Genomic DNA, 19,509 nt, shown 5'->3' with positions numbered 1-19,509 from the left:
GTACTCATTAATCATTTTATATCTTCCTTTGTGAAGTATCTGTTTATATCTCTTGCCCACTTCTGAAAATTGGGTTGTGTGCATTTTAAAAATGTGTTGTAGGAGTTCTTTATTCTGGATACAAGTCCTTTAGGAAATACATTTTTCAGATATTTTCTTAGTCTTTGTCTTGCCTATTCATTTTCTTAACAGTGTCTTTTGACGAGCAGAAAATTTGATGAAGTCTAATTTATTAGTTTTTTCATGGTTATTGCTTTCTAAATAAAGTTTTTATATTTTTTATGGCAGACATACATCTTTAGTTAGATTTATTTCTAAATATAATAATATATCTGTAGATTTTTTTGGATTTTCTACCTCCACTCATATCATCTACAAATAATGAGAGTTTTATTTTTTTTTCACTCTAGTCCTTCTACTTTTTCTTTTTTCTGCCTTTCTGCAACCAGGGCCAGACACCCTGCCGATAACCTGGCATACCACCAGCGCCTCAGGGCCCCGCCCAGGAGCCCAGGGCATGGATCTGGGGACCAGACCCCCCACCCACAACCAGGTATACACCGCCAGTGCCTCAGGGCCCCCCCAGGGACCCAGGGTATGGAGCCAGGGACCAGACACCCCCACACAACCCCACACAACCAGGCACACCACCAGCACCAAGGAGCATGCCAAAAACATCACCTCCATGTGGGTGGCCCACCACAGCCACCACAGTAACCACGACTGCCACAAAAGTGGGTAGACGTCACAGTCACCACGCAGATGGTAGCCACTGGAGTGCATTGACACAAGGAGAGTCACCAGCAGAGACCAAAGAAAAGAATAGGATGTCTCTCTCCACAAAGCCCATTTCCGAGTGACAGAAGAAGCATCTGCTCTATGATAATATTGGGGGACCTGAACACACCTCTCAGCATTGGACAGATCATCTAGGCAACAAATCAACAGAGTAACCGTTATTCTTTCAGAAGGAGAGAAGAAATCTAGTGTTATCAGTGGTGGGAATGCGGAGGGAGAGGGGGATAGGGAGAGATTGGACAAGGGGCATAAAGAATAAGTACAATTTGTAACAATATACATACTAATAGTATTGATTTGACCAACATATGTCAACATTGAACCCCAAAAATATGTATAATCAATTATGATTCAATAAAAGTAAATAAATAAATAAAATAAAATAAACAGAATAGTAAAAAAAAATTAGGTATTCTAAAGGTGTTCAGGAAATCTTTTGGAAGAAGTAGTATACATGGGGGGGGGGACATTCTATTCAGCAATTTTGTTCCCTGCCTTTGGGGTTACAGCAGCAAATGAATTCAAAGCCATATAAGGACACAGGAGATGCTGTCCAATTGATGGGATTGTACAGTAATATAATTTTGATTCAGGAGAGTCATTGACACTAGAGATTTTTCTTATAAAGAACACTCCTCAGATCCATTGGCTGATGTGAATGCATTTAGAACCTTGAGTGAAGACTTAATGAGAATGTCTTCCATCTGATTGGTGTTTGTATGGAATCAGGTTATTGTAGAATGTGGAAAAATGTTTATGCTCCAGTTTCTAAGCAAAATGAAAAACATTATCCTAGTTGAGTTTGTTTTGACGTTCTTGCTGCCCCACACATGTCAAGTTGCAAAATGGAACAAAAGAATAGAGCTAGAGGGTAGTATGAGGACTTGGCCAAAATGCTATAAATGTTAGGAATAGTGTCCTTACTAGTAAATGAAACCTTTAAATAAAGAATATTATATGGGATATGCATTCATCTCCATATTAAAGAGGCCATGTTGGAAATAAAATGTCATGGAGCTTAGAAAAGATGAGGATTAAGAGTGCCAGAAAATTACTAATTTTGTTGCTATAACGATTTTAGTATAGTTCATATGATATTTATGCATAGGCATTTTTCTTTAGATCATTTGAGGTTAGTCTTTGCTTGAAATTAAGGCGTCTTTAGATGTTGGAATAAAGGAGCTACCTAGAGATAGTCAGAACACTAACATAATAGTAACGACCTTTCTTGAGCACTGATGGTATGCCAGACACTATTATAAGTGCATTATATAAATAATATATATTATATATAAACACACTTAAATATAATTTCAATATATTCTCATGACTTGATTCAGTGCACTTCTTAGAAAAGTATACAGGAAATCTTCATCCTGGAAAAGGGTATCTGGGTGATTTTTTAATGCTTTAAAATAATCTGAATACTATTTCAAAGACTCTCAGAAATAAATATTTGATCATTCAATATTGTGGTTGATCAAAAATAGCTATGTATATCCTCTTCCTATTGAAAAGCAGTTTATTGTTTAGTTTTTATACATCACCCCCCGATTGATGTAGGCTACTGAATAAAGCAGAGTAATTTCTGAAATCATTTTACAATTGTATGTTACCCTTTTCTCTGTTCAAATCAATACCCAAGTGGTAAGCATTAGCCTCTAACATCCATTTTGGCAACATATATACCTTGTATATGTGCACACTATTTCTCCAGAGAACTGCTTGAGGAGTGTGATTTTTGGTTGGTTTGTTTTTTTGTCCCAGTCTATATTCAAATCTGTGAACTGAAGAGGAGGCATCTGATTTGCAGTTCTGAGTAGACTGGTTATCCACCAGTATGCAAGATAACATGTTCTGTAAGTCTTATGTGCCACAGAGTTGGGGGAAAATGAAATTACTATTTTTAAAGTAATTATGTTTTATGGATGTTATATTTTTAAATGAATTTTCCAGACAAATTCTTCCCATTTTATCTTTTTTCTACATGAAATGCTTCTACAATAACAGGAAAAAAAATCGTAATCTTTTAAAATATGCACTTAATTTCTTTACAGGGATCCAAGTAAAAGAATACTGGAAAAGTTGATAATGCCAGGTTATCTCTGGAAGTGAATCCCTGGGCTTGGGAAGCTTCAGTGTTCTTTAACTGTGGTTGCTGGCACAGATGGAGAACAGAGACCATTGCCTGCTGAAACTGGTGCTGAGATGTGCCCATGGCTGTTCTTCAGACATTAATACAAGGAAAACCTCTTGATTTGCCAGAATAGTCTGGGAGGGGAGCAGATGGCTGCAAGAAGGGCCCTCCAGCTTACTCAGCTGCTGTGAGAAGTTTAGGGTGACCTCTAATACAAACAAACCAAGTAGCTCTCAGGGTAATGGGGCAGCATCATTTGTATACCCAAATAACAATACTGCTCCTCACTTTTCAATCTCTTGCAACCTCACCCAGTTTTGCATGCCATCTGCTTCTTATGAATTTATATAGGTCCATTGCTGTTGAATGATGTCTTTGGGAAATATGTTCTTTACAAATTACTTTCACATGAGTCGGATAGGCCAATAAGTATTATTATGTCCATTTGCATAATTAAGAAACCAAGGTGAGGAAGAATTGAGGGATACTGGAATTACAACTCAAGCATTCTGATTCCTTATTGCTCTGTATCATAGTGTTAGTCCACAGAGCCATTCCAGTGCTCTTATAGGAAGTAGTTACCTGTCTTTTGAGTGAGGCTTTCTGGAAAGGAAATTAGTTATTTCATAGATGCCACCTTCACTGTACTGTTTTAAGCCTTCTTGTGGCTACGGTTTTGCTAGATGACAGAAGGGAAAGAAAGAGTGGCTGCTTTATTTTCTGCTGATATTCTGTGGACTTCGAGAAGACAGAAATTAAATAAGAAGGTCTAATTTACACTATGCAGGGAACACTTAACGCTATTTTATTGAATAATGTGTTACCCGATTCTAGAATCACAATAAAGCCCCCCCCCACAAAAATTTACACTATGCAGTTTCATCAAAACCAAATTCATTCAAGAGGAAGCATTCTCAAAGGAGTTATTTAGTTTATATATTTGCATATATATATTATGTTTTATACATATTTATTTAAACTGACTATGAGAAAATTTATTCTTTTTGTAAACTACAGCTCTCCTTTTCCCTGCCCTTGGCTGAAATGACATTCATTTTCATGCATTAGCACCTGCCTAGGGGCCTGGTGAATCAAAAGAGCAATGAGCAAAGTGGTTTTAATTGCTCAAGCTTTACTAGAGCCTTTCTTGGACTCAGAGACACAAAAGACTTTGAATAGTGTCAGAGGGCCATACTGAGAAGTGCTTTCCTTTAGAACTCTAAACAGATGATTCACTCACTCACTGTGCTAAGACAGTCTTGTACAGATGAGTTCATGAACCCATCTTCATTCCAACTGTGAGAGCATCACAGCACTTGTCAGTTTCAATTGCCATGAGCATTTGCCCAGGACGCCAGGCAAATGTCAGAGTTTACTGACTTGTCGTTAGTGCAGGACTCCATCTTTGTAGAATTGTACTTGCTAATTACTTTTATAAAGTTTTATATACATAATTTAAACTGCATAGTCATATTCAATATATCATAGTGAATAAGAGTACAGTCTCTGGAGCCATACTACTTGTGTTCAAATCCCAACTCTACATTTTACAGATTGTACGATTTTTGACAAGTTTCTTTATCTCTTTAAGCCTTAGTTTCCTGATCTGAAAAAGGGACATAATAATAGAACCTACCTTCTAAGATTGTTGTGAGGATTTAATTAGTTAGTACATGGAAAGCACTTAGAACAATGTCTAGCATGTATTAAGTATCCAGTAAATGTTACCTAATAAAACTGCTTGTAATGGATTGAATTATGTCCCCCCACGACTCCCTGAAGCTTGAATTGAGTCCCCCAAGTTTTATGTATTAGAAACTTAGCCCCCACTGTGACTCTTAAGAATGGGGGAATCCTATTATGGTAATTGAAAGGTGGAGCCTTAAAGAGGTGATTAGATTGTAGGACCATGCAGTAGTGAATGGATTAAAAATGGTGGTCAGGGCCACGGTTCTGAGGGCTTTAAAAGAAGAGGAGAGTTTGTCTTCCTCTCTCTGCTCTCTCTGCTTCCACCATCTTGCAATGTGAGACCCCGGGGTCACTGTTGCCACCGCCAGATGGACTTTAGACTTCTCAGCCTCAGAAACTGTAAGGGATAAATTTCACTTTTTTTATAAATCACCCAGTTCAGTGTACTTTGGTATAAGCAACAACAACAACAAAAAAAAAAAAAAAAAAAAAAAAGGACTAATATACTGCTCATATTGTATATTTTTAAAAATGAATTCTAAAAGTTGGCTGAAGCGTTTTAACAGCTGTCCATTTGAGGCATACTATGATTTATTGAAAATAATCTTGTTGTTTCAATATTATTAACTTATATACAAATTATTGTTACTTTGCCCCCATCCCCAGTAAAAGTGTTCAATTATTGGCTGATTTCTTTTTAATCACAAACTCAGAAATTTTACAAATATGCTTAACCCTCTGTGAATCACAGATATGAGTATGTAAATTAAAGATTCAATTTAGTGTTCATTTATTCATTCGTACATAAACAGACACTTATTAAGCCCTTACAATGTGCCTGAGATGAAAATACAGAGAAAAAGACATAACTCCTGCTTGCAAGGAGTTCACAATCCAAAGCAAAGAGACAAATATGAAAACTATTAATTACATTGATGTCAAGTGCTTTAATAGAGATATGACTGATGAAAAATGAAAGCTTAGGAAGAACCACTTAACTAGTTGTCCAAAGAGATCAGGAAAGACTTTCCAGATTGGATATCATTTGAGTTTAGAATTAAGGCTGAGAAAGAGTTGAGGTCATGCCTGGTATAGGGAACTTCACATGCAAAGCATAGAGGCCAAGAAAATGGATAAAATGTAGCATAGTCAAGAATCTGCAAGTAGTTTGGTATGTTTAGTGTGTTGATAAATGGTGGGAAACAAGAGATAGAAAGAAACCATATCATAAGAACTTTGAACTTTATCCTGTAATCAGTGGGAAACCATTGAAGTTTTTTTTTTTTTTTTTTTTTTTGACAGCTGGCCAGTAATGGGATCCAAATCCTTGACCTTGGTGTTAACAGCACCATGTTCTTCCAAGTAAACTAACCAGCCAGCCATATTGAAGGATTTTAAGCAATTCAGCTCAGCAAACATTTTTATAAATGTTTATTATGTGCTGGATTCTGTGTTAGGCACCAGGAATATAAGATAAATAGGTCACAGTTTTGTAGGAATGACATGATTGTATTTCCCGTTTGGAAAGATCATTTTGCTCATGTTATGGACGATGGGTAGAGGGATTAAGACTTGGAGACAGGAAGATTAGTTAATCTAGGCAAGAGATTATTATGATCTTGAGATGAGGCAGTGTTAGGGGAGGAATTAGAATGGAGAGATACTTAGGAGGCAGAATCCACAGGATTTAATAACCTTTTGGATATGGAACAGAAGGAGGAGCTAAAGATAAATCTCAGAACAATGGCCCCTGCCTGCCTCTCTGGCCTCATCGCATGCCACTTTATACCTTCCTGTTGGCTTTCCAGTCACTAGTCTTCTTTCTGTTCTTTAAACATTCCATGTTCCTGTCTGCCTCAGCACCTGTGCATATGCTTTTCTTTTCTTTTTTTTGTGACCGGTAAGGGGATCGCAACCCTTGGCTTGGTGTCGTCCGCACCGCGCTCAGCCAGTGAGCGCACGGGCCATCCCTGTATAGGATCCGAACCCGCAGCGGGAGTGCCGCCGCACTCCCAGCGCCGCACTCTCCCAATTGAGCCACGGGGTTGGCCCCATATGCTTTGCTTTTCTTTTTCTCTCTCTTTTTTTTTTTTTTCTGTACCTGAAGTCTTCTTTACTACTACTCTGCCATTCCCCATTCTTTCACCTAATTAATTCCTACTTACTCTATAAAATTCTGCGTAAAATGTTATTTCCTCAAGGAACTCATCCCTTACCACTCCTGTCTCTGAATCAGGTCAGCTCCCTGCCCCCGCCATTACATACTATCCTATCATTCTGTACTTCTCCTTGATAGCACCTGTCACAATTAGAATTAAATAATTATTTATGAACTTCGTTGTTTGATATCTGTCTCCCCAGCTAGCATATAAATGCCACAAGGTCAGGGATCATTAGGTCTTTTCAAAAGATTTATCCTCGGGACCTAACAGTAGTATATGTTAAATAATTATTAGTTGAATAAATATTAACCTTGATTTAAGATTTTTTTTTAAAGAAGCAAAGAGATTAACATCTTTCTGTGTTTTGGCTCTTTGAATTTCCTGTAGTCCCAAAGGGAAAGACAAGTGGTTTGACTTTTTGGTTACCAAATTGAATCTGACCAGGGACTGTGCGTGTTGCATATTTTCTGCCATTTGTCTCTGTTAGGATTCCACTTTTCTATCAGTTTGGTAATTGAGTGAGTATCATCCTAGCTAGTTGTATGTAATCAAAAGATTAAAACTGAGTTAGTATGATTTAGCAGTGTCCTAATTTAAAATAAAAATTTTTAAAGAAGCAGTGCCAGACATCAGTCTGATTTTCCAAATCTTGGGAAATGAGATTGATATTTTGGAAATGTTATACTAGAAATAAAATGTGGTTGTTAGGAGCTTAGACTCTGAAGCCAGACTTCCTAGGTTATCCTAGCACTGCTTCAGTTTACCAACAAAAGTGGGGATAATCATAACACTAAACACAAAATGTTGTGGTGCAGATTAAATGATATAATGTATGAAAACTTAGAAAATGACTAACACATGGTAAGTGGTCAAAAAATGTTACTAATCCCAGAACCAGCTAGGTGCCAAAAAAAATTACTGATTAAAACTTATTTTCTTTTTTGATCAAAAGAAAGAATTGGCTGTATTCAGGAAGTATATTGATTTTTTTTTTTTTTTCTGCTTCAAGCTCATTTTATTTTATTTTTTCATTTTAATTTATTTTATTTATTGAATCAAAATTGATTATACATATTTTTGGGGTTCAACATTGAGATATGTTGATCAAATCAATATTACTAGCATATATATTTTTACAAATCATAATTATTCTTTATGCCCCTTGTCCAATCTCTCCCTATCCCCCTCTCCTTCCCCATTTCCACCACTGATAACTCTAGATTTCTTCTCTCCTTCTGAAAGAATAATGGTTACTCTGTTGATTTGTTGACTAGATGATCTGTCCAATGCTGAGAGTTGTGATCAGGTTCCCCAGTATTATCATAGAGCAGCTGCTTCTGTCACTCTGAAATGGGCTTTGTGGAGAGAGACATCCTCTTTTCTTTATCTCTGCTGGTGACTCTCCTTGTGTTAGTGCACCCCAGTGGTTGGCGGACCATCTGCATGGTAATTGTGGCATCTAGCTGCTTTTGTGGCAGCCATGGTTATTGAGGTGGCTGTGGTGGGCCACCCACATGGAAGTGGTGTTTTTGGCATGCTCCTTGGTGCTGGTGGTATGCCCAGTTGTGGGGTGTGTCTGGTTCCTGGCTCCAAGCCTTGGGTCCCCAGGTGAGCCCCAAGGTGCTGGCGCGGTGTGCTTGGTTGTGGGAGGAGGGTCTGGTCCCCTTTTCCATACCTCGGGTCCCCAGGTGGGCCCCAGGGTGCTGGAGCAGTGTGCCTGATTGTGGGAGTGGTGTCCGGTCCCCGTTCCATGCCTCAGGTCCCTGGGTGGACTCCGAGGCACTAGTGCAGTGTGCCTGGTTGTGGGAGGGGGGGGTCCAGTCCCTGGCTTCATGCCTTGGGTCACTGGGCAGGCCCCAATGTGCTGGCATGCTATGCCTGGTTGTGGGAGGGGGGTCTGGTCCCCGGCTCTGAGCCTCCAGTTCCCAGGCAGGCTCCAAGGTGCTGGTGTTGTGCCTGGGCCAGAACTAATTTTTTGTCCTTTGCTCACTTCTAAAATGGGGGAACTTCCTGTGAAAACCAGTACTTGAGCTTTGTGGTTGAGCTAAATTGCTGTTTTGCTGCTGTTTCCCTAGGGAAGGCTTTTTGTGCAGCTCTGGTTTTGATGGTTGACCTTATAAGTACTCCCAGCTCTCCAGAGACCTGGTGGATCTCTGTTGTCTAGAAACTCTGATCTGGGCCTGAGTTTTTTCATCAAACTGCACTCCATGCAATTCTGCATTCCTGACCAGTCTCCTCTGAGTGGTCCTGTGCTGATCAGGGGGTGGGTTGGCTGTCCTTGCTGTGTCCCAGTGTTCTCCCGGTGGGCCCGTCTCCCCCACCGCCCATGCTCCAAACACGTCCCATGGGACAGGCCCTGTGCTGGTCCCTTGTGATGACTCACTGGCCTCTGAATGACTCCCTTTTTTCACTTGTTCTGGCTCCTCATTCCTGCGTGGGTCCATGGGAACCCTATTAGTGGTCTTACTGTCCTGGGGACCACCAAGGCGCTCTTCCCCCCTGCCGCCTCCAAGTAACTCCGTCTGAAGGGGACAGCTGCAGCTTCTGCTGGCTCCTGCTCCATGTGCTCATTAGCTCCAGCCTTAAAGCAGCTGCGGCCTGAAACACTCAGAGCAGTTTTTTCTTTCGCTCATCATGGTTTCTCCCACCTTCATGAACTCCGTAGGTCTCTCCTCCTCTTCCCCTGAGCTCCAACAGCCCCAGCTTGGCTGATGTTACATTTTTATAGTTGTAAATTGGTTGATTTGTGGGAGATAGTGACGCTGGGAACCATCTATTTCTGCCATCTTGACTGGAACTCTCCAGTATATTGATTTGAAAGAAATGCTGTAAATTTATTTTTCCTAGTTTTTAAAGCCTAAGATGTTTCAGCATATGAAATTATGGTCAATTTAGTTTCTTTTATTGCAACTATAATCATACAATAAAATTAGGGCAAATCACATAACTTCTTTGAACCTTTTACTCATCTATGAAATGATTATCTCTTAGGTCCTTCATTATTTGATTCTGGGTTAAATCTCTCTGTTGTAAACTAGAATATAAGCTCCATAGGCATAAAAAAAGTTTCTTCATTTAAAATGATTCAGTTCAACAACTGGGATACCAGGTAGTTTCATATAGAGGTGATATTTGAGCTAAGCCATAAAAAACATAAGATTTTCTTATTTGGAGAAGAGAAATTTGTGCGTGTTTGCGTGCATGCGTGCGTGCGTGCGTGCGTGTGTGTGTATCACAAATGGCCAAATAGAAAAATGGTCCTTAGTAATTTCTGTTTAGTCCAAGGTTGTATCTAGCCATGCCCTAGATCCCCAGCCTTAATGCTGGAGAAGAAAATTCAGTGAACAATTCCACTCAACTTCCATTTCTTCTTTGCTACCATTCAGTTTAGAAGGCAGGAGAATCAGAACTGTTTTAAGCCATGAACCACTCATGGATTTTTAACGACTTCTTGCTGATCTTGTGATTCTCAGCACTCTTGCTGTACATTTAAGCATGGCAAGCTCTAGCAAGGACCACCTGCAAAGTATTTGGAGGTTAGAGGACTTTGAGGCCATTTTGGGGCATTTTTTGCTCATTGCTTTAGTGGCACTTGGAACATGTTGAAGGCAAAGAAAGCATGGTACAACTATGGGATGACGTGCTGGTATGGGCTCACCTCATAGCACATATTTATAGATGGCCAGATATTTCCTGGAAGCTGAGGAGATGTCAGAGCCATTGTGATATGTAATGGAGAAGGGGATGTGGTACGATTTTATTCTTATATTTCTAAACAATGTAGAGGCCAGGTAGGGAAGCTGTCGAAGTCACAGAACAGAAAGTTGAAATGAAGCATCTCTTCTTCCAGGGCAAGGCTTGCTTTGGGGTAGCAGGGGCAGGCAGGAATGCAGTGCTGGCAAAACTAAAGAGGAACTCCTTGAAAGTATTTGGTGCTTTATTCAGAGCCTGCTCAGTGTAAAGATTGCTAAAGTATTGAGAGATTTTGGGGCCGGCCCATGGCTCACTTGGGAGAGTGTGGTGCTGATAACACCAAGGCCAAGGGTTCGGATCCCTATGTACGGATGGCTGGTTACTCACTTGGGAGAGTGTGGTGCTGACAACACCAAATCAAGGGTTAAGATCCCCTTACTGGTCATCTTTAAAAGAAAAAAGAAAAAAAGTATTGAGAGATTTTTTTTTTCTTTTTAATTTGCGTATGTAGTAATAGGGCCATAAGGGGAGCCGCTACCTGATTGCCTATTTTCTTCAAAAAATCAGGACCCCACCAGGTCCCATTCCCGACTGGTTTGTACCAAAAAGACAGGCTGTAGGAAGGAAGGAAATATGGGTGTTTGACTTGTATGACCTGCAGGAGCCACCAGGGAGGCAAACATTACATGTTGTTCCCCTTTACACCTACCTACTCCCTCTCCCCCAATCTATCCATTCTCTTAAGGACTTTAAGACCTACAGTTGATAAAAACCTGTTTTAAAAGGCTACAGTTCTTGGCCATTTGAATATTGATAAGTAGGAAGACTTCATAATGTATGTGTTTTCTTTTTGTATTTTAGCAAAATGTACATGGAGGATCATCCCAAAAATGATATTCGGGATTTATCTGTAAAATAGTTCTTTTCCTCATGAATTCTAAGCAATTTTTGTTGTTGTTTCTGTCACTTTTTTTTTTTTTTCTTTTAATTTTTGGCTTTTTTGTGACCGGCAGCCAGTGAGTGCACCGGCCATTCCTATATAGGATCCGAACCCGCGGTGGGAGCGTCGCTGCGCTCCCAGCGCCACACTCTCCTGAGTGCGCCACGGGGTCAGCCCTTCTGTCACTTTTTAAAATTAAGAGCCTACCATGTTCCAGGCACTGAGCTATCCACTTACATGTTTTTTCTCTTATTTTACAGAGTATTTACTCTAATTTTATTGAGTCTAAAAAAGTGAGAATCAAAATTTAAATAAAAAATAAAGCCACCCATAATGAAATGATATGTTGACTGTCAATGATTGTTAAAACCATTAGGTAAAAAGCTGAAAAGGTACTTTATAATGGGTGGATCAGGCCAGCAACACCAGAACCCACTGATCAATCCTAATAGGACAAAAAGAAAGACATCTGGGTGTTAGGTGTCTCCTGATGTGATGCAATAGAAAGTGTATAATGCAAACTATGTAATTTCAAAAAAAACCCTGAATCTGATCAAGTGTCTAGAGCTAGCTGTTACTTTTCAATAAATAATTGGGGTGTAGGAGAAGAAAAGAAATTTGTAATTAAAGAGACATATCGACCAAATTAAATGTTTAGACCTTGTTTGCATCCTGATTTGATCAAACCTCCTGTTTTAAAAAATAAAAGGTCAATTATGGAAATATGAACACTGGATATTTGATACTAAGGAACTATTAATTTTAACTTCTTATCTTTTAGAGAATCATACAGAGGTGTCTACTAATTAAATGATATTTTGAGGATTTGCTTCAATATAATCCATGGGGGAGGTAAGGAAGGAGTTGGAAAGGGTTAAAGATTAAATTTATTGGGCCGGTCTGTGGCGCACTCGGGAGAGTGCGGCGCTTGGAAGTGCAGCGGTGCTCCTGCCGGGGGTTCGGATCCTATATAGGAATGGCAGGTGCGCTCACTGGCTGAGCGCGGTGCAGGCGACACCAAGCCAAGGGTTGCGATCCCCTTACCGGTCACAAAAAGACAAAACAAAAAAAAAAGATTAAATTTATCTTTGTGTTGATGGTTATAGAAGCTGAGTGATGAATACATATACACTATGCTGCTCTCTCTATACTTTTTTGTTTGAAAATGTCTAAATAAAAGATTTTAAAAATCAGCACTGACTGTTACTCAGTAAATACATGCTGGATTCAATAAAGATTTTTAAAAACCAGGCCTCTACATGTTTGGTTAAATCAGTAGATTATTGATGGACATGTTTATGGCTGTTAGGTTCCCAGTGGCAAAGAAACATTACACTTACCGTATTCTGTATAGCTTTATTCTCGGGAGTAATTACACTTTTAAAAAAATTGTTGCTAGGTTACAATAAGGCAAGGAGTACAGATATTTTCCTTTTAAATTATTTATTTTTTATTTTTATTTTAGTCTTAATACATTTAAAAAGACTAAGATCATAGAAAATATGTTCTCTGATCACAATATCAGAAGGAAATTTAGAAAATTCACAAATGTGTGGAAATTAAACAACACTCTCCTAAATAAACAATGGGTAAAAAGAAATATCACAGGGAAATTAGTGACTACTTTGAGATAAATTTTGATATAGGATGCAAGGCTCATGCAGTGCTTAGAGGAAAATTTATACTTGTAAACACCTATAATGAAATGCTGCATTTTTTTTTAAGGTATTAATCTCTTTGTAAATTTCCTCCTTCATATCCTGGATTTTTTTTCTTGATTCATTGTGTCATCTAACTGAGTCTTCTATCTCAGCAAGTTTCCTTAACATTGTTGCTCAGAATTCCTTTTCAGTCATTTCAAGGTTTTCCTGCTCTATAGGGTCTGGTATTTGAGAATTACTGTAGTCTTTTGATGGTGTCATATTTTATTGGGTTTTCATATTTTAGTATCTCTATGTTGATGTCTGGTCATCTGGTAGAGCAGTTGCTTTTTCTATTACACTGGAGTGGGCTTTGAGGAGAGAGACATCCTCTTCTTTTTCCAGTCTCCACTGGTGACTCTCCTTGTGTCAATGTAGTTGAGTGTCTGGTGGGCCACCTGCATGGTAGCTGTGGCTACTGCTGTGGTGTCTGCCACTTTCGCGGCAGCCATGGCTGTGGTGGTGGCTGTCATGGGCCACCTGCATGGCAGTGGTGTTTTCAGTGTGCTTCTGAGGATGTTGCCCTCTGTTCCTGCCTTAGGACCCTGGGAGTGCTCTCTTTCTTTCCTGCTTCTGGATGGAGGGGGCAGCCCTCGGCTCTGCCTAAGTACCCGGCATGTGCTCTCAAGGAGTACAAATATTTGAAACTGACTTTCAGTTTATTTTCTAAGAGACATGAAGGGAAAAAAGAACTCTCAGCAGCAAGCAAACACACAGAGCAACTCAGAACCTACTACCTTTCGGATGGGCCTAGGTCTGGAACATGAGCTATACCTGTGTTAATACAGATGATGGAGCCCAAACATTCAACACTCAAATGAACATGTTCCCAAGAGCATCATGAACCTTAGCCAAATCCTCTAGGGAGCCATGTACAATTAGCTTTGGGAAAATATTTTGCAGAAAGTTACTTCAGCTGTTTTAACATTGACCTATTGTGGAGACAGCTGGAATCTAAATTGATACTTGACATTTTAGCTCTTAATTCTCGATTAACCTAGAGGGTTCAAACAATTACCAGTGATATAAAAATTGAAATTTTAGAATTTTAATAAGCCTGAAAGTTATTTTCTAATAATATGTCTAGTTGTGTTGTTATATTGTTTATAATTCAATTAGTTAAATGTGGTATTGATTATCATACAATACAATATTATACAAAGGCAGTAGAGTATGAGCTTTAGAACCAGATTAATTGCCTGGGTATGAATCCTGGCTTTACCACTTACTAGCCGAGTGACCACAAGCAAGTTACTTAACCTGTCTGAGCTTAGGTTTCCTAAAACATAAAATGCGAATGACAATAGTAGTCAGTTTTCCAGAGAAACAGAGTCAGTAAGAGACATATAGATAAAATTTATTTCAAGGAATTGGCCTACATGGTTGTGGGAGCTGGCAAGTCTGAAATCTGTAGGGCAGGCTAGAAATTCTTGGGCAGGATTTGATGCTGTAATCTTGAGGCAGAATTTCTTCTTTCTCAGAGAAACCTCAGTTTTGTTTGTAAGGCCTTTCAATTGATTGGACGAAGCCCACTCACATTATTGAGGCTAATCTTTAGTTAAACTCAACTGATTATAGATGTTGACCACTTCTACAAAATACCTGCACAGCAATACCTAGATTAGTGTTTGATTAAATAACTGGGTACTATAACCTAGTAACTTTTAGACATGAAACTATCACACCTACTATGAAATTCATGAAATTGTGATAGTTAAATTTGCACATTTTCAGTCTTAATAAACACTTCTGAGAGGCAGAGCAAGTGTTATTATCCCCACTTTACTGAGAAGAAAGCTAAGGCTCAGAGTTGTAAAGGGAGTGGCCCAAAACCGCACAGTAAACAGCAGATTCCAACTGCCTAATTCCTGGTGTAATGTGCTCTCTGCTATACAAGGGTACTTCAAAAAGTTCATGGAAATATTTGTGTTATTTTTCAATTCCATTTTTCCATGAACTTTTTGAAGTACCCTTGTGTTAGGAGCTGTTTCCCAACCCTGCAGTTCTCTTACTTAGTTCTTAAGTGAAGGCAGTCTTTACCTATACTTAAACATATTGAATGTAACATTTTGATTTTGTTCTAAACAAATGACAGTAAATATTTTTATACTTACAGTTAAATTTAGTTTAGAAAAAGCCTCTATGAGGTTTAAAATATATAACTGTAGGCTAGGAAGTTAACAAATTTATTTTTATTTTTTTCTTGCTCTGGAAATTAATCTTAACTTTTTCAATAATGTATACCTTTCTTTGGATTGGACCTAAATGTGCCTTTAGTAGTGACAATTTTGCTAGGTTTTATGAGCATGCTTGTAAATTTGGGTCTTATTCTTATTTTAATTAACCATAATTGTAACTTTGGAAAGTTTTCTCTGCATTTTTAAAAACTGCCAGGTCACATTGGTAGCTCTGAAACTTATATGTGCACCTTTTATTATTTGGCAAATATTTCTCCAACAAACATAAGATTATTTAAAATTGCTTTCCTGCTCACAGTGTACAGTCCATTTGAACAGGAAAGTGTCTGAGATAAGCCCCACCTTTATTCCCATCTCTACTATAGCATTTGGCACATCATATCATAACCATTTACTTATATGTCAGTGATTTTTGAGGATAAGGACTTTGTTATGGCATCTTTTACGGTCAGTCAGCCCTGGTTTTAAATCCTAGGTCTATCACTTGCTAGAGCCGTGGGCAAATTATTTAACCTTTTGAGCCTCAGCTTACACACCTTTAAACTATAAACTAAGAAATATAATACTGACTTCATAAAGTTATTGTGATGAACTATTAAAAGCACCAGCACAGTTCTGCTACATAGTAGGTGCTTAACAAATATTTGATGTTCTCCTCTTCCTCTTTTTTTTTGTTGTTGTTGTTGTTGTTAGCATCCCTAGGCCTAGCAGTCTGATACTTAAGGTCTCATTAAACTTTTATTGAATGAATGATAAGATGAATATATATTGTCAAAGGAGAAGAATCATATTTAAAGCAAAGAATAAACAAACAATATTATTAAATGAATTTGCTATTAATTTGACTTTTTTCAATTTAGTTGTAACTTAAAAATGCATTCTCTTTACATTTCAAAAGTATTGGTCTTGTGTGCCTAGTGAGGAGAGGTATAACGCTATGTAGTCTCACTGCACCAAGCTATTGCCTTCCATGTCTTAGAAAGTTTCTTGCCTTTTATTCAACAATCACCATTTTGGAATTGTGTGTTTTAAGGAAGAAATGTTGTACTTGATCTTTCTTGTTCTTCCTTCTGTCTTTCCTCATGGCATTGTTTTGGTTTCTTTTTCATTTATAGTATTCATCTTACTCCAGATTGTACTGATGATATTTGTGGACTTGTCCTTGCTTACCACCTAGAATTCAAAAGCTATCACAGAAGTTCTTAACTTATTTGGGGTTCATTATTAACCTTTTTGAGGCTATGATGAAAGCTATGAACTATCCTTCCCAGAAAAATTTGCATATGTACAAACAAAAGTTTTCATATTAGTTCAAGAGGTTTATGGACTCCAGGTTAAGGATTCTTTTCCAAGGCACAGAGAAGTTTATTTTTTGGGCAGCTGGCTGGTATTGGGAACTGTACCCTTGTCCTTGGTGTTACAAGGCTGCACTCTAACCACGTGAGTTAACTGGCCATCCCTCTTTTTCTAGATTGTATTTTCCTTTAGAGCAATACCTGAGTTTCACTGACCTTTGTGTCTGTGGTAGAGCCTACCATGTATGTAGGAGTATAATGCTTAGTAAATAGTCTAAATTGATTAATAGAAATGGAAAGACGAGAATCTTTAAGTTTCATACTACAAAATCTCTAAACACAATTTCTTCTTTGTTTTCTTAGGCTTCCATCTGAGTGGCACAGTAACTGAGCCGGCCACTGCTTCTGAACCTACAGTGACTTACAAAGTTGCCATCAGTTTTGATCGATGCAAAATCACTTCAGTGACATGTGGCTGTGGGAACAAGGACATATTCTACTGCGCTCATGTGGTAGCACTTTCACTGTACAGGATCCGTAAACCAGACCTAGTCAAATTGCGTCTTCCTATCTCAGAAACCCTTTTCCAGATGAACAGGGACCAGCTACAAAAGTTTATCCAATATTTAATCACAGCACACCACACTGAAGTTCTTCCTACTGCACAGAAACTGGCAGATGAGATTCTGTCCTCCAACTCAGAAATCAACCAAGTGAATGGTAATTCTACAACACTTTGTTGCTAAAAATGGTCTTTTTTACCACCACTGTCACCAAAGCAACCCTCTTCCTTATACTTTGTTGCTTCATTGCATGTTTACAGGTTGAGATATTTCTATAATTGTAATCTCTTAACCTTAATCAGTTCATTCTATCTAGACATCTGTGTGTTTAACTCTTGGTTTCTTAAAGCAGTCCAACTGTCTACCTCATAAAGGTTTTTGCAAAAAAGGACAGGGAATATTAGTTATATATTGATCTAGTGTATGGACTTTTCTTTGTCGATACAGTCCATGTCCCTAGGAGTCTGAAATATTCAAAAGTGAGAGAAAGCACTAAATAAGTTGTGTCAATCAGTGAGATGACATGGATATGAAAATCCCCTTGACATTTCAGGATCCTACATAACATCAGAGTTATCCTAAGGAGCATCTGCTAGCACTGTGCTTATAAATTATATTTGGGATTGCATGGATGGAGAAGGAGATCATGTTCACTCATTCATCTAACAAGTATTTTTAGAGTAACTACCATGTGGAAGGAATAGTTCTGATTGTTGAGAGGATAAAACAGATGTGGTTCTTGCCTTCAAGAAGCTTGTAATCTAGAAGGAATGACAGAAAAATCTGAAATAACTGCTTGTTTTTATAGTGAAGACAGATTATAGAAACTTAATTATAGAGAACCACTGAAGAATTTTGAGAAGAGGAGTTATATGAGCCAATTTTTCATTTTGTTTGTTAGGTCCTACTATGTTCCAGGCATCATGCAAGGGACTTCATTTCATATACATTAATTCATTTAGTTTTCAAAACTAGTCTGATGTAGGTACTATAATAATTTTCACTTTATAAATTGTTTATAAACTAGGCTCATCTGACTTAAGAATTCATGTGGTTGTTTTTGTTTTGTTTTGTTTTGTTTTGTTTAATGCTTCTCTAAACTCCACCTCTCTCTTTTTGGAATATAATTTTACTACTAGTGTGAAAGAGGCAATGAGACCAGGTGGGTGGCCTGCATAATACAGTAGTCTATGTAACAAAGGGCCTGCCTTTCCCAGTTGTCCTATAGAGCCAATCAGGTCCTATACACAACCTTAGCACTCCTCAGAAACAAGGATAGTCAGATAGGAAGGCTTCCAGGAGCTCTTGCTAACTAGCAAAAATGTTCTGTTGCTTTATACTCAAAGTTGTAGTGTTTATATACACTACAAGTAACTGAGCTCTCTCGATGTGAGCAATACCATCAAAGGGTAGCTCTCTGTATCTCTTCTTATCCCACATAGGGAGGCTGTTCTACTTCTCTGGCCTCCTTAAGTGTAGAACTCTTAGAGACGTGAGTGCTGCCCCATCCCCTAGGCCTGTAGCAACAGAGAAAAGTATAGCTCTGTACCCCAACAACTGGGCTATTGCCTGCTTTTGTGTCTCATTCCCACTATCTTTTCCCTAGAATTGTTGCCTATTTCCAAGCTCACTTGCCTTTTCTTGAACTGACCACCTTGGTTCAGGACCTGTATTGCCCCTGTTTTTTTCACCACTGCTATCACCAAAACAATCCTCTTCTCTCTATACCACTGTGCTGAAGAATCCTTAATTCCTCATTACATCTCCCGTCATAGCCTCTTATTATTTGTCTGAAATTGGACTGAAATTGCCACATTGAATTTAATATGATTCTAAACTTCCTCAGGAATTACTACTTCTATACATGCATTTATTCCAAATTTATGAGGGTACTTCAAAAAGTTTGTGGAAAAAATAGAATTAAAAGATAATACAAATCAGGGCTGGCTGGTTAGCTCAGCTGGTTAGAGCACAGAGTTATAGCACCAAGGGAAGGGTTCAGATCCCCATACTAGCCAGCCCCCCCAAAAAAAAGATAATATGAATCTTTCCATAAACTTTTTGAAATACCCTTGAATATTAGCTTTTTACCCCAGTTTCCATAGTATTACACAGGCCTTTCTTGATCTATTTCTAATAACCAGTGCTGGTATAGGCAATGATACTGAAAATGGAGATACCATAGGGGTAAAATGGACTAGACTCAACATCCAGTGTGTAGGATGAGTAGGGAGTAAAGAAGAAGACACAATAAACTGTACCCCATAAGCATGTACAATGAAAAAAATAAACTTAAAAAGAAAAATAAATAAATAATAAAAATGTAATGCAGTT

The 19,509-nt window shown here is 38.4% G+C and overlaps 1 protein-coding gene across 1 annotated transcript in view; it reads left to right on the top strand.

The window, feature by feature from the left end:
* The window catches only part of ZSWIM5 (zinc finger SWIM-type containing 5), a 146,390-nt gene that overhangs the window by 71,294 nt on the left and 55,587 nt on the right, over nt 1–19,509 (top strand). Inside the window, exon 2 of the mRNA XM_063106718.1 lies at nt 16,976–17,332. Within this exon, the coding sequence (XP_062962788.1) occupies nt 16,976–17,332 (357 nt within the window). The remainder of the gene's footprint in view (nt 1–16,975; nt 17,333–19,509) is intronic.

Source organism: Cynocephalus volans, chromosome 8 (genome assembly GCF_027409185.1).
Source record: "Cynocephalus volans isolate mCynVol1 chromosome 8, mCynVol1.pri, whole genome shotgun sequence".
NCBI lineage: Eukaryota > Metazoa > Chordata > Mammalia > Dermoptera > Cynocephalidae > Cynocephalus > Cynocephalus volans.
The sequence above is the reverse complement of the archived record's forward strand: the minus strand, read 5'-3'. Positions and strand labels throughout refer to the sequence as shown.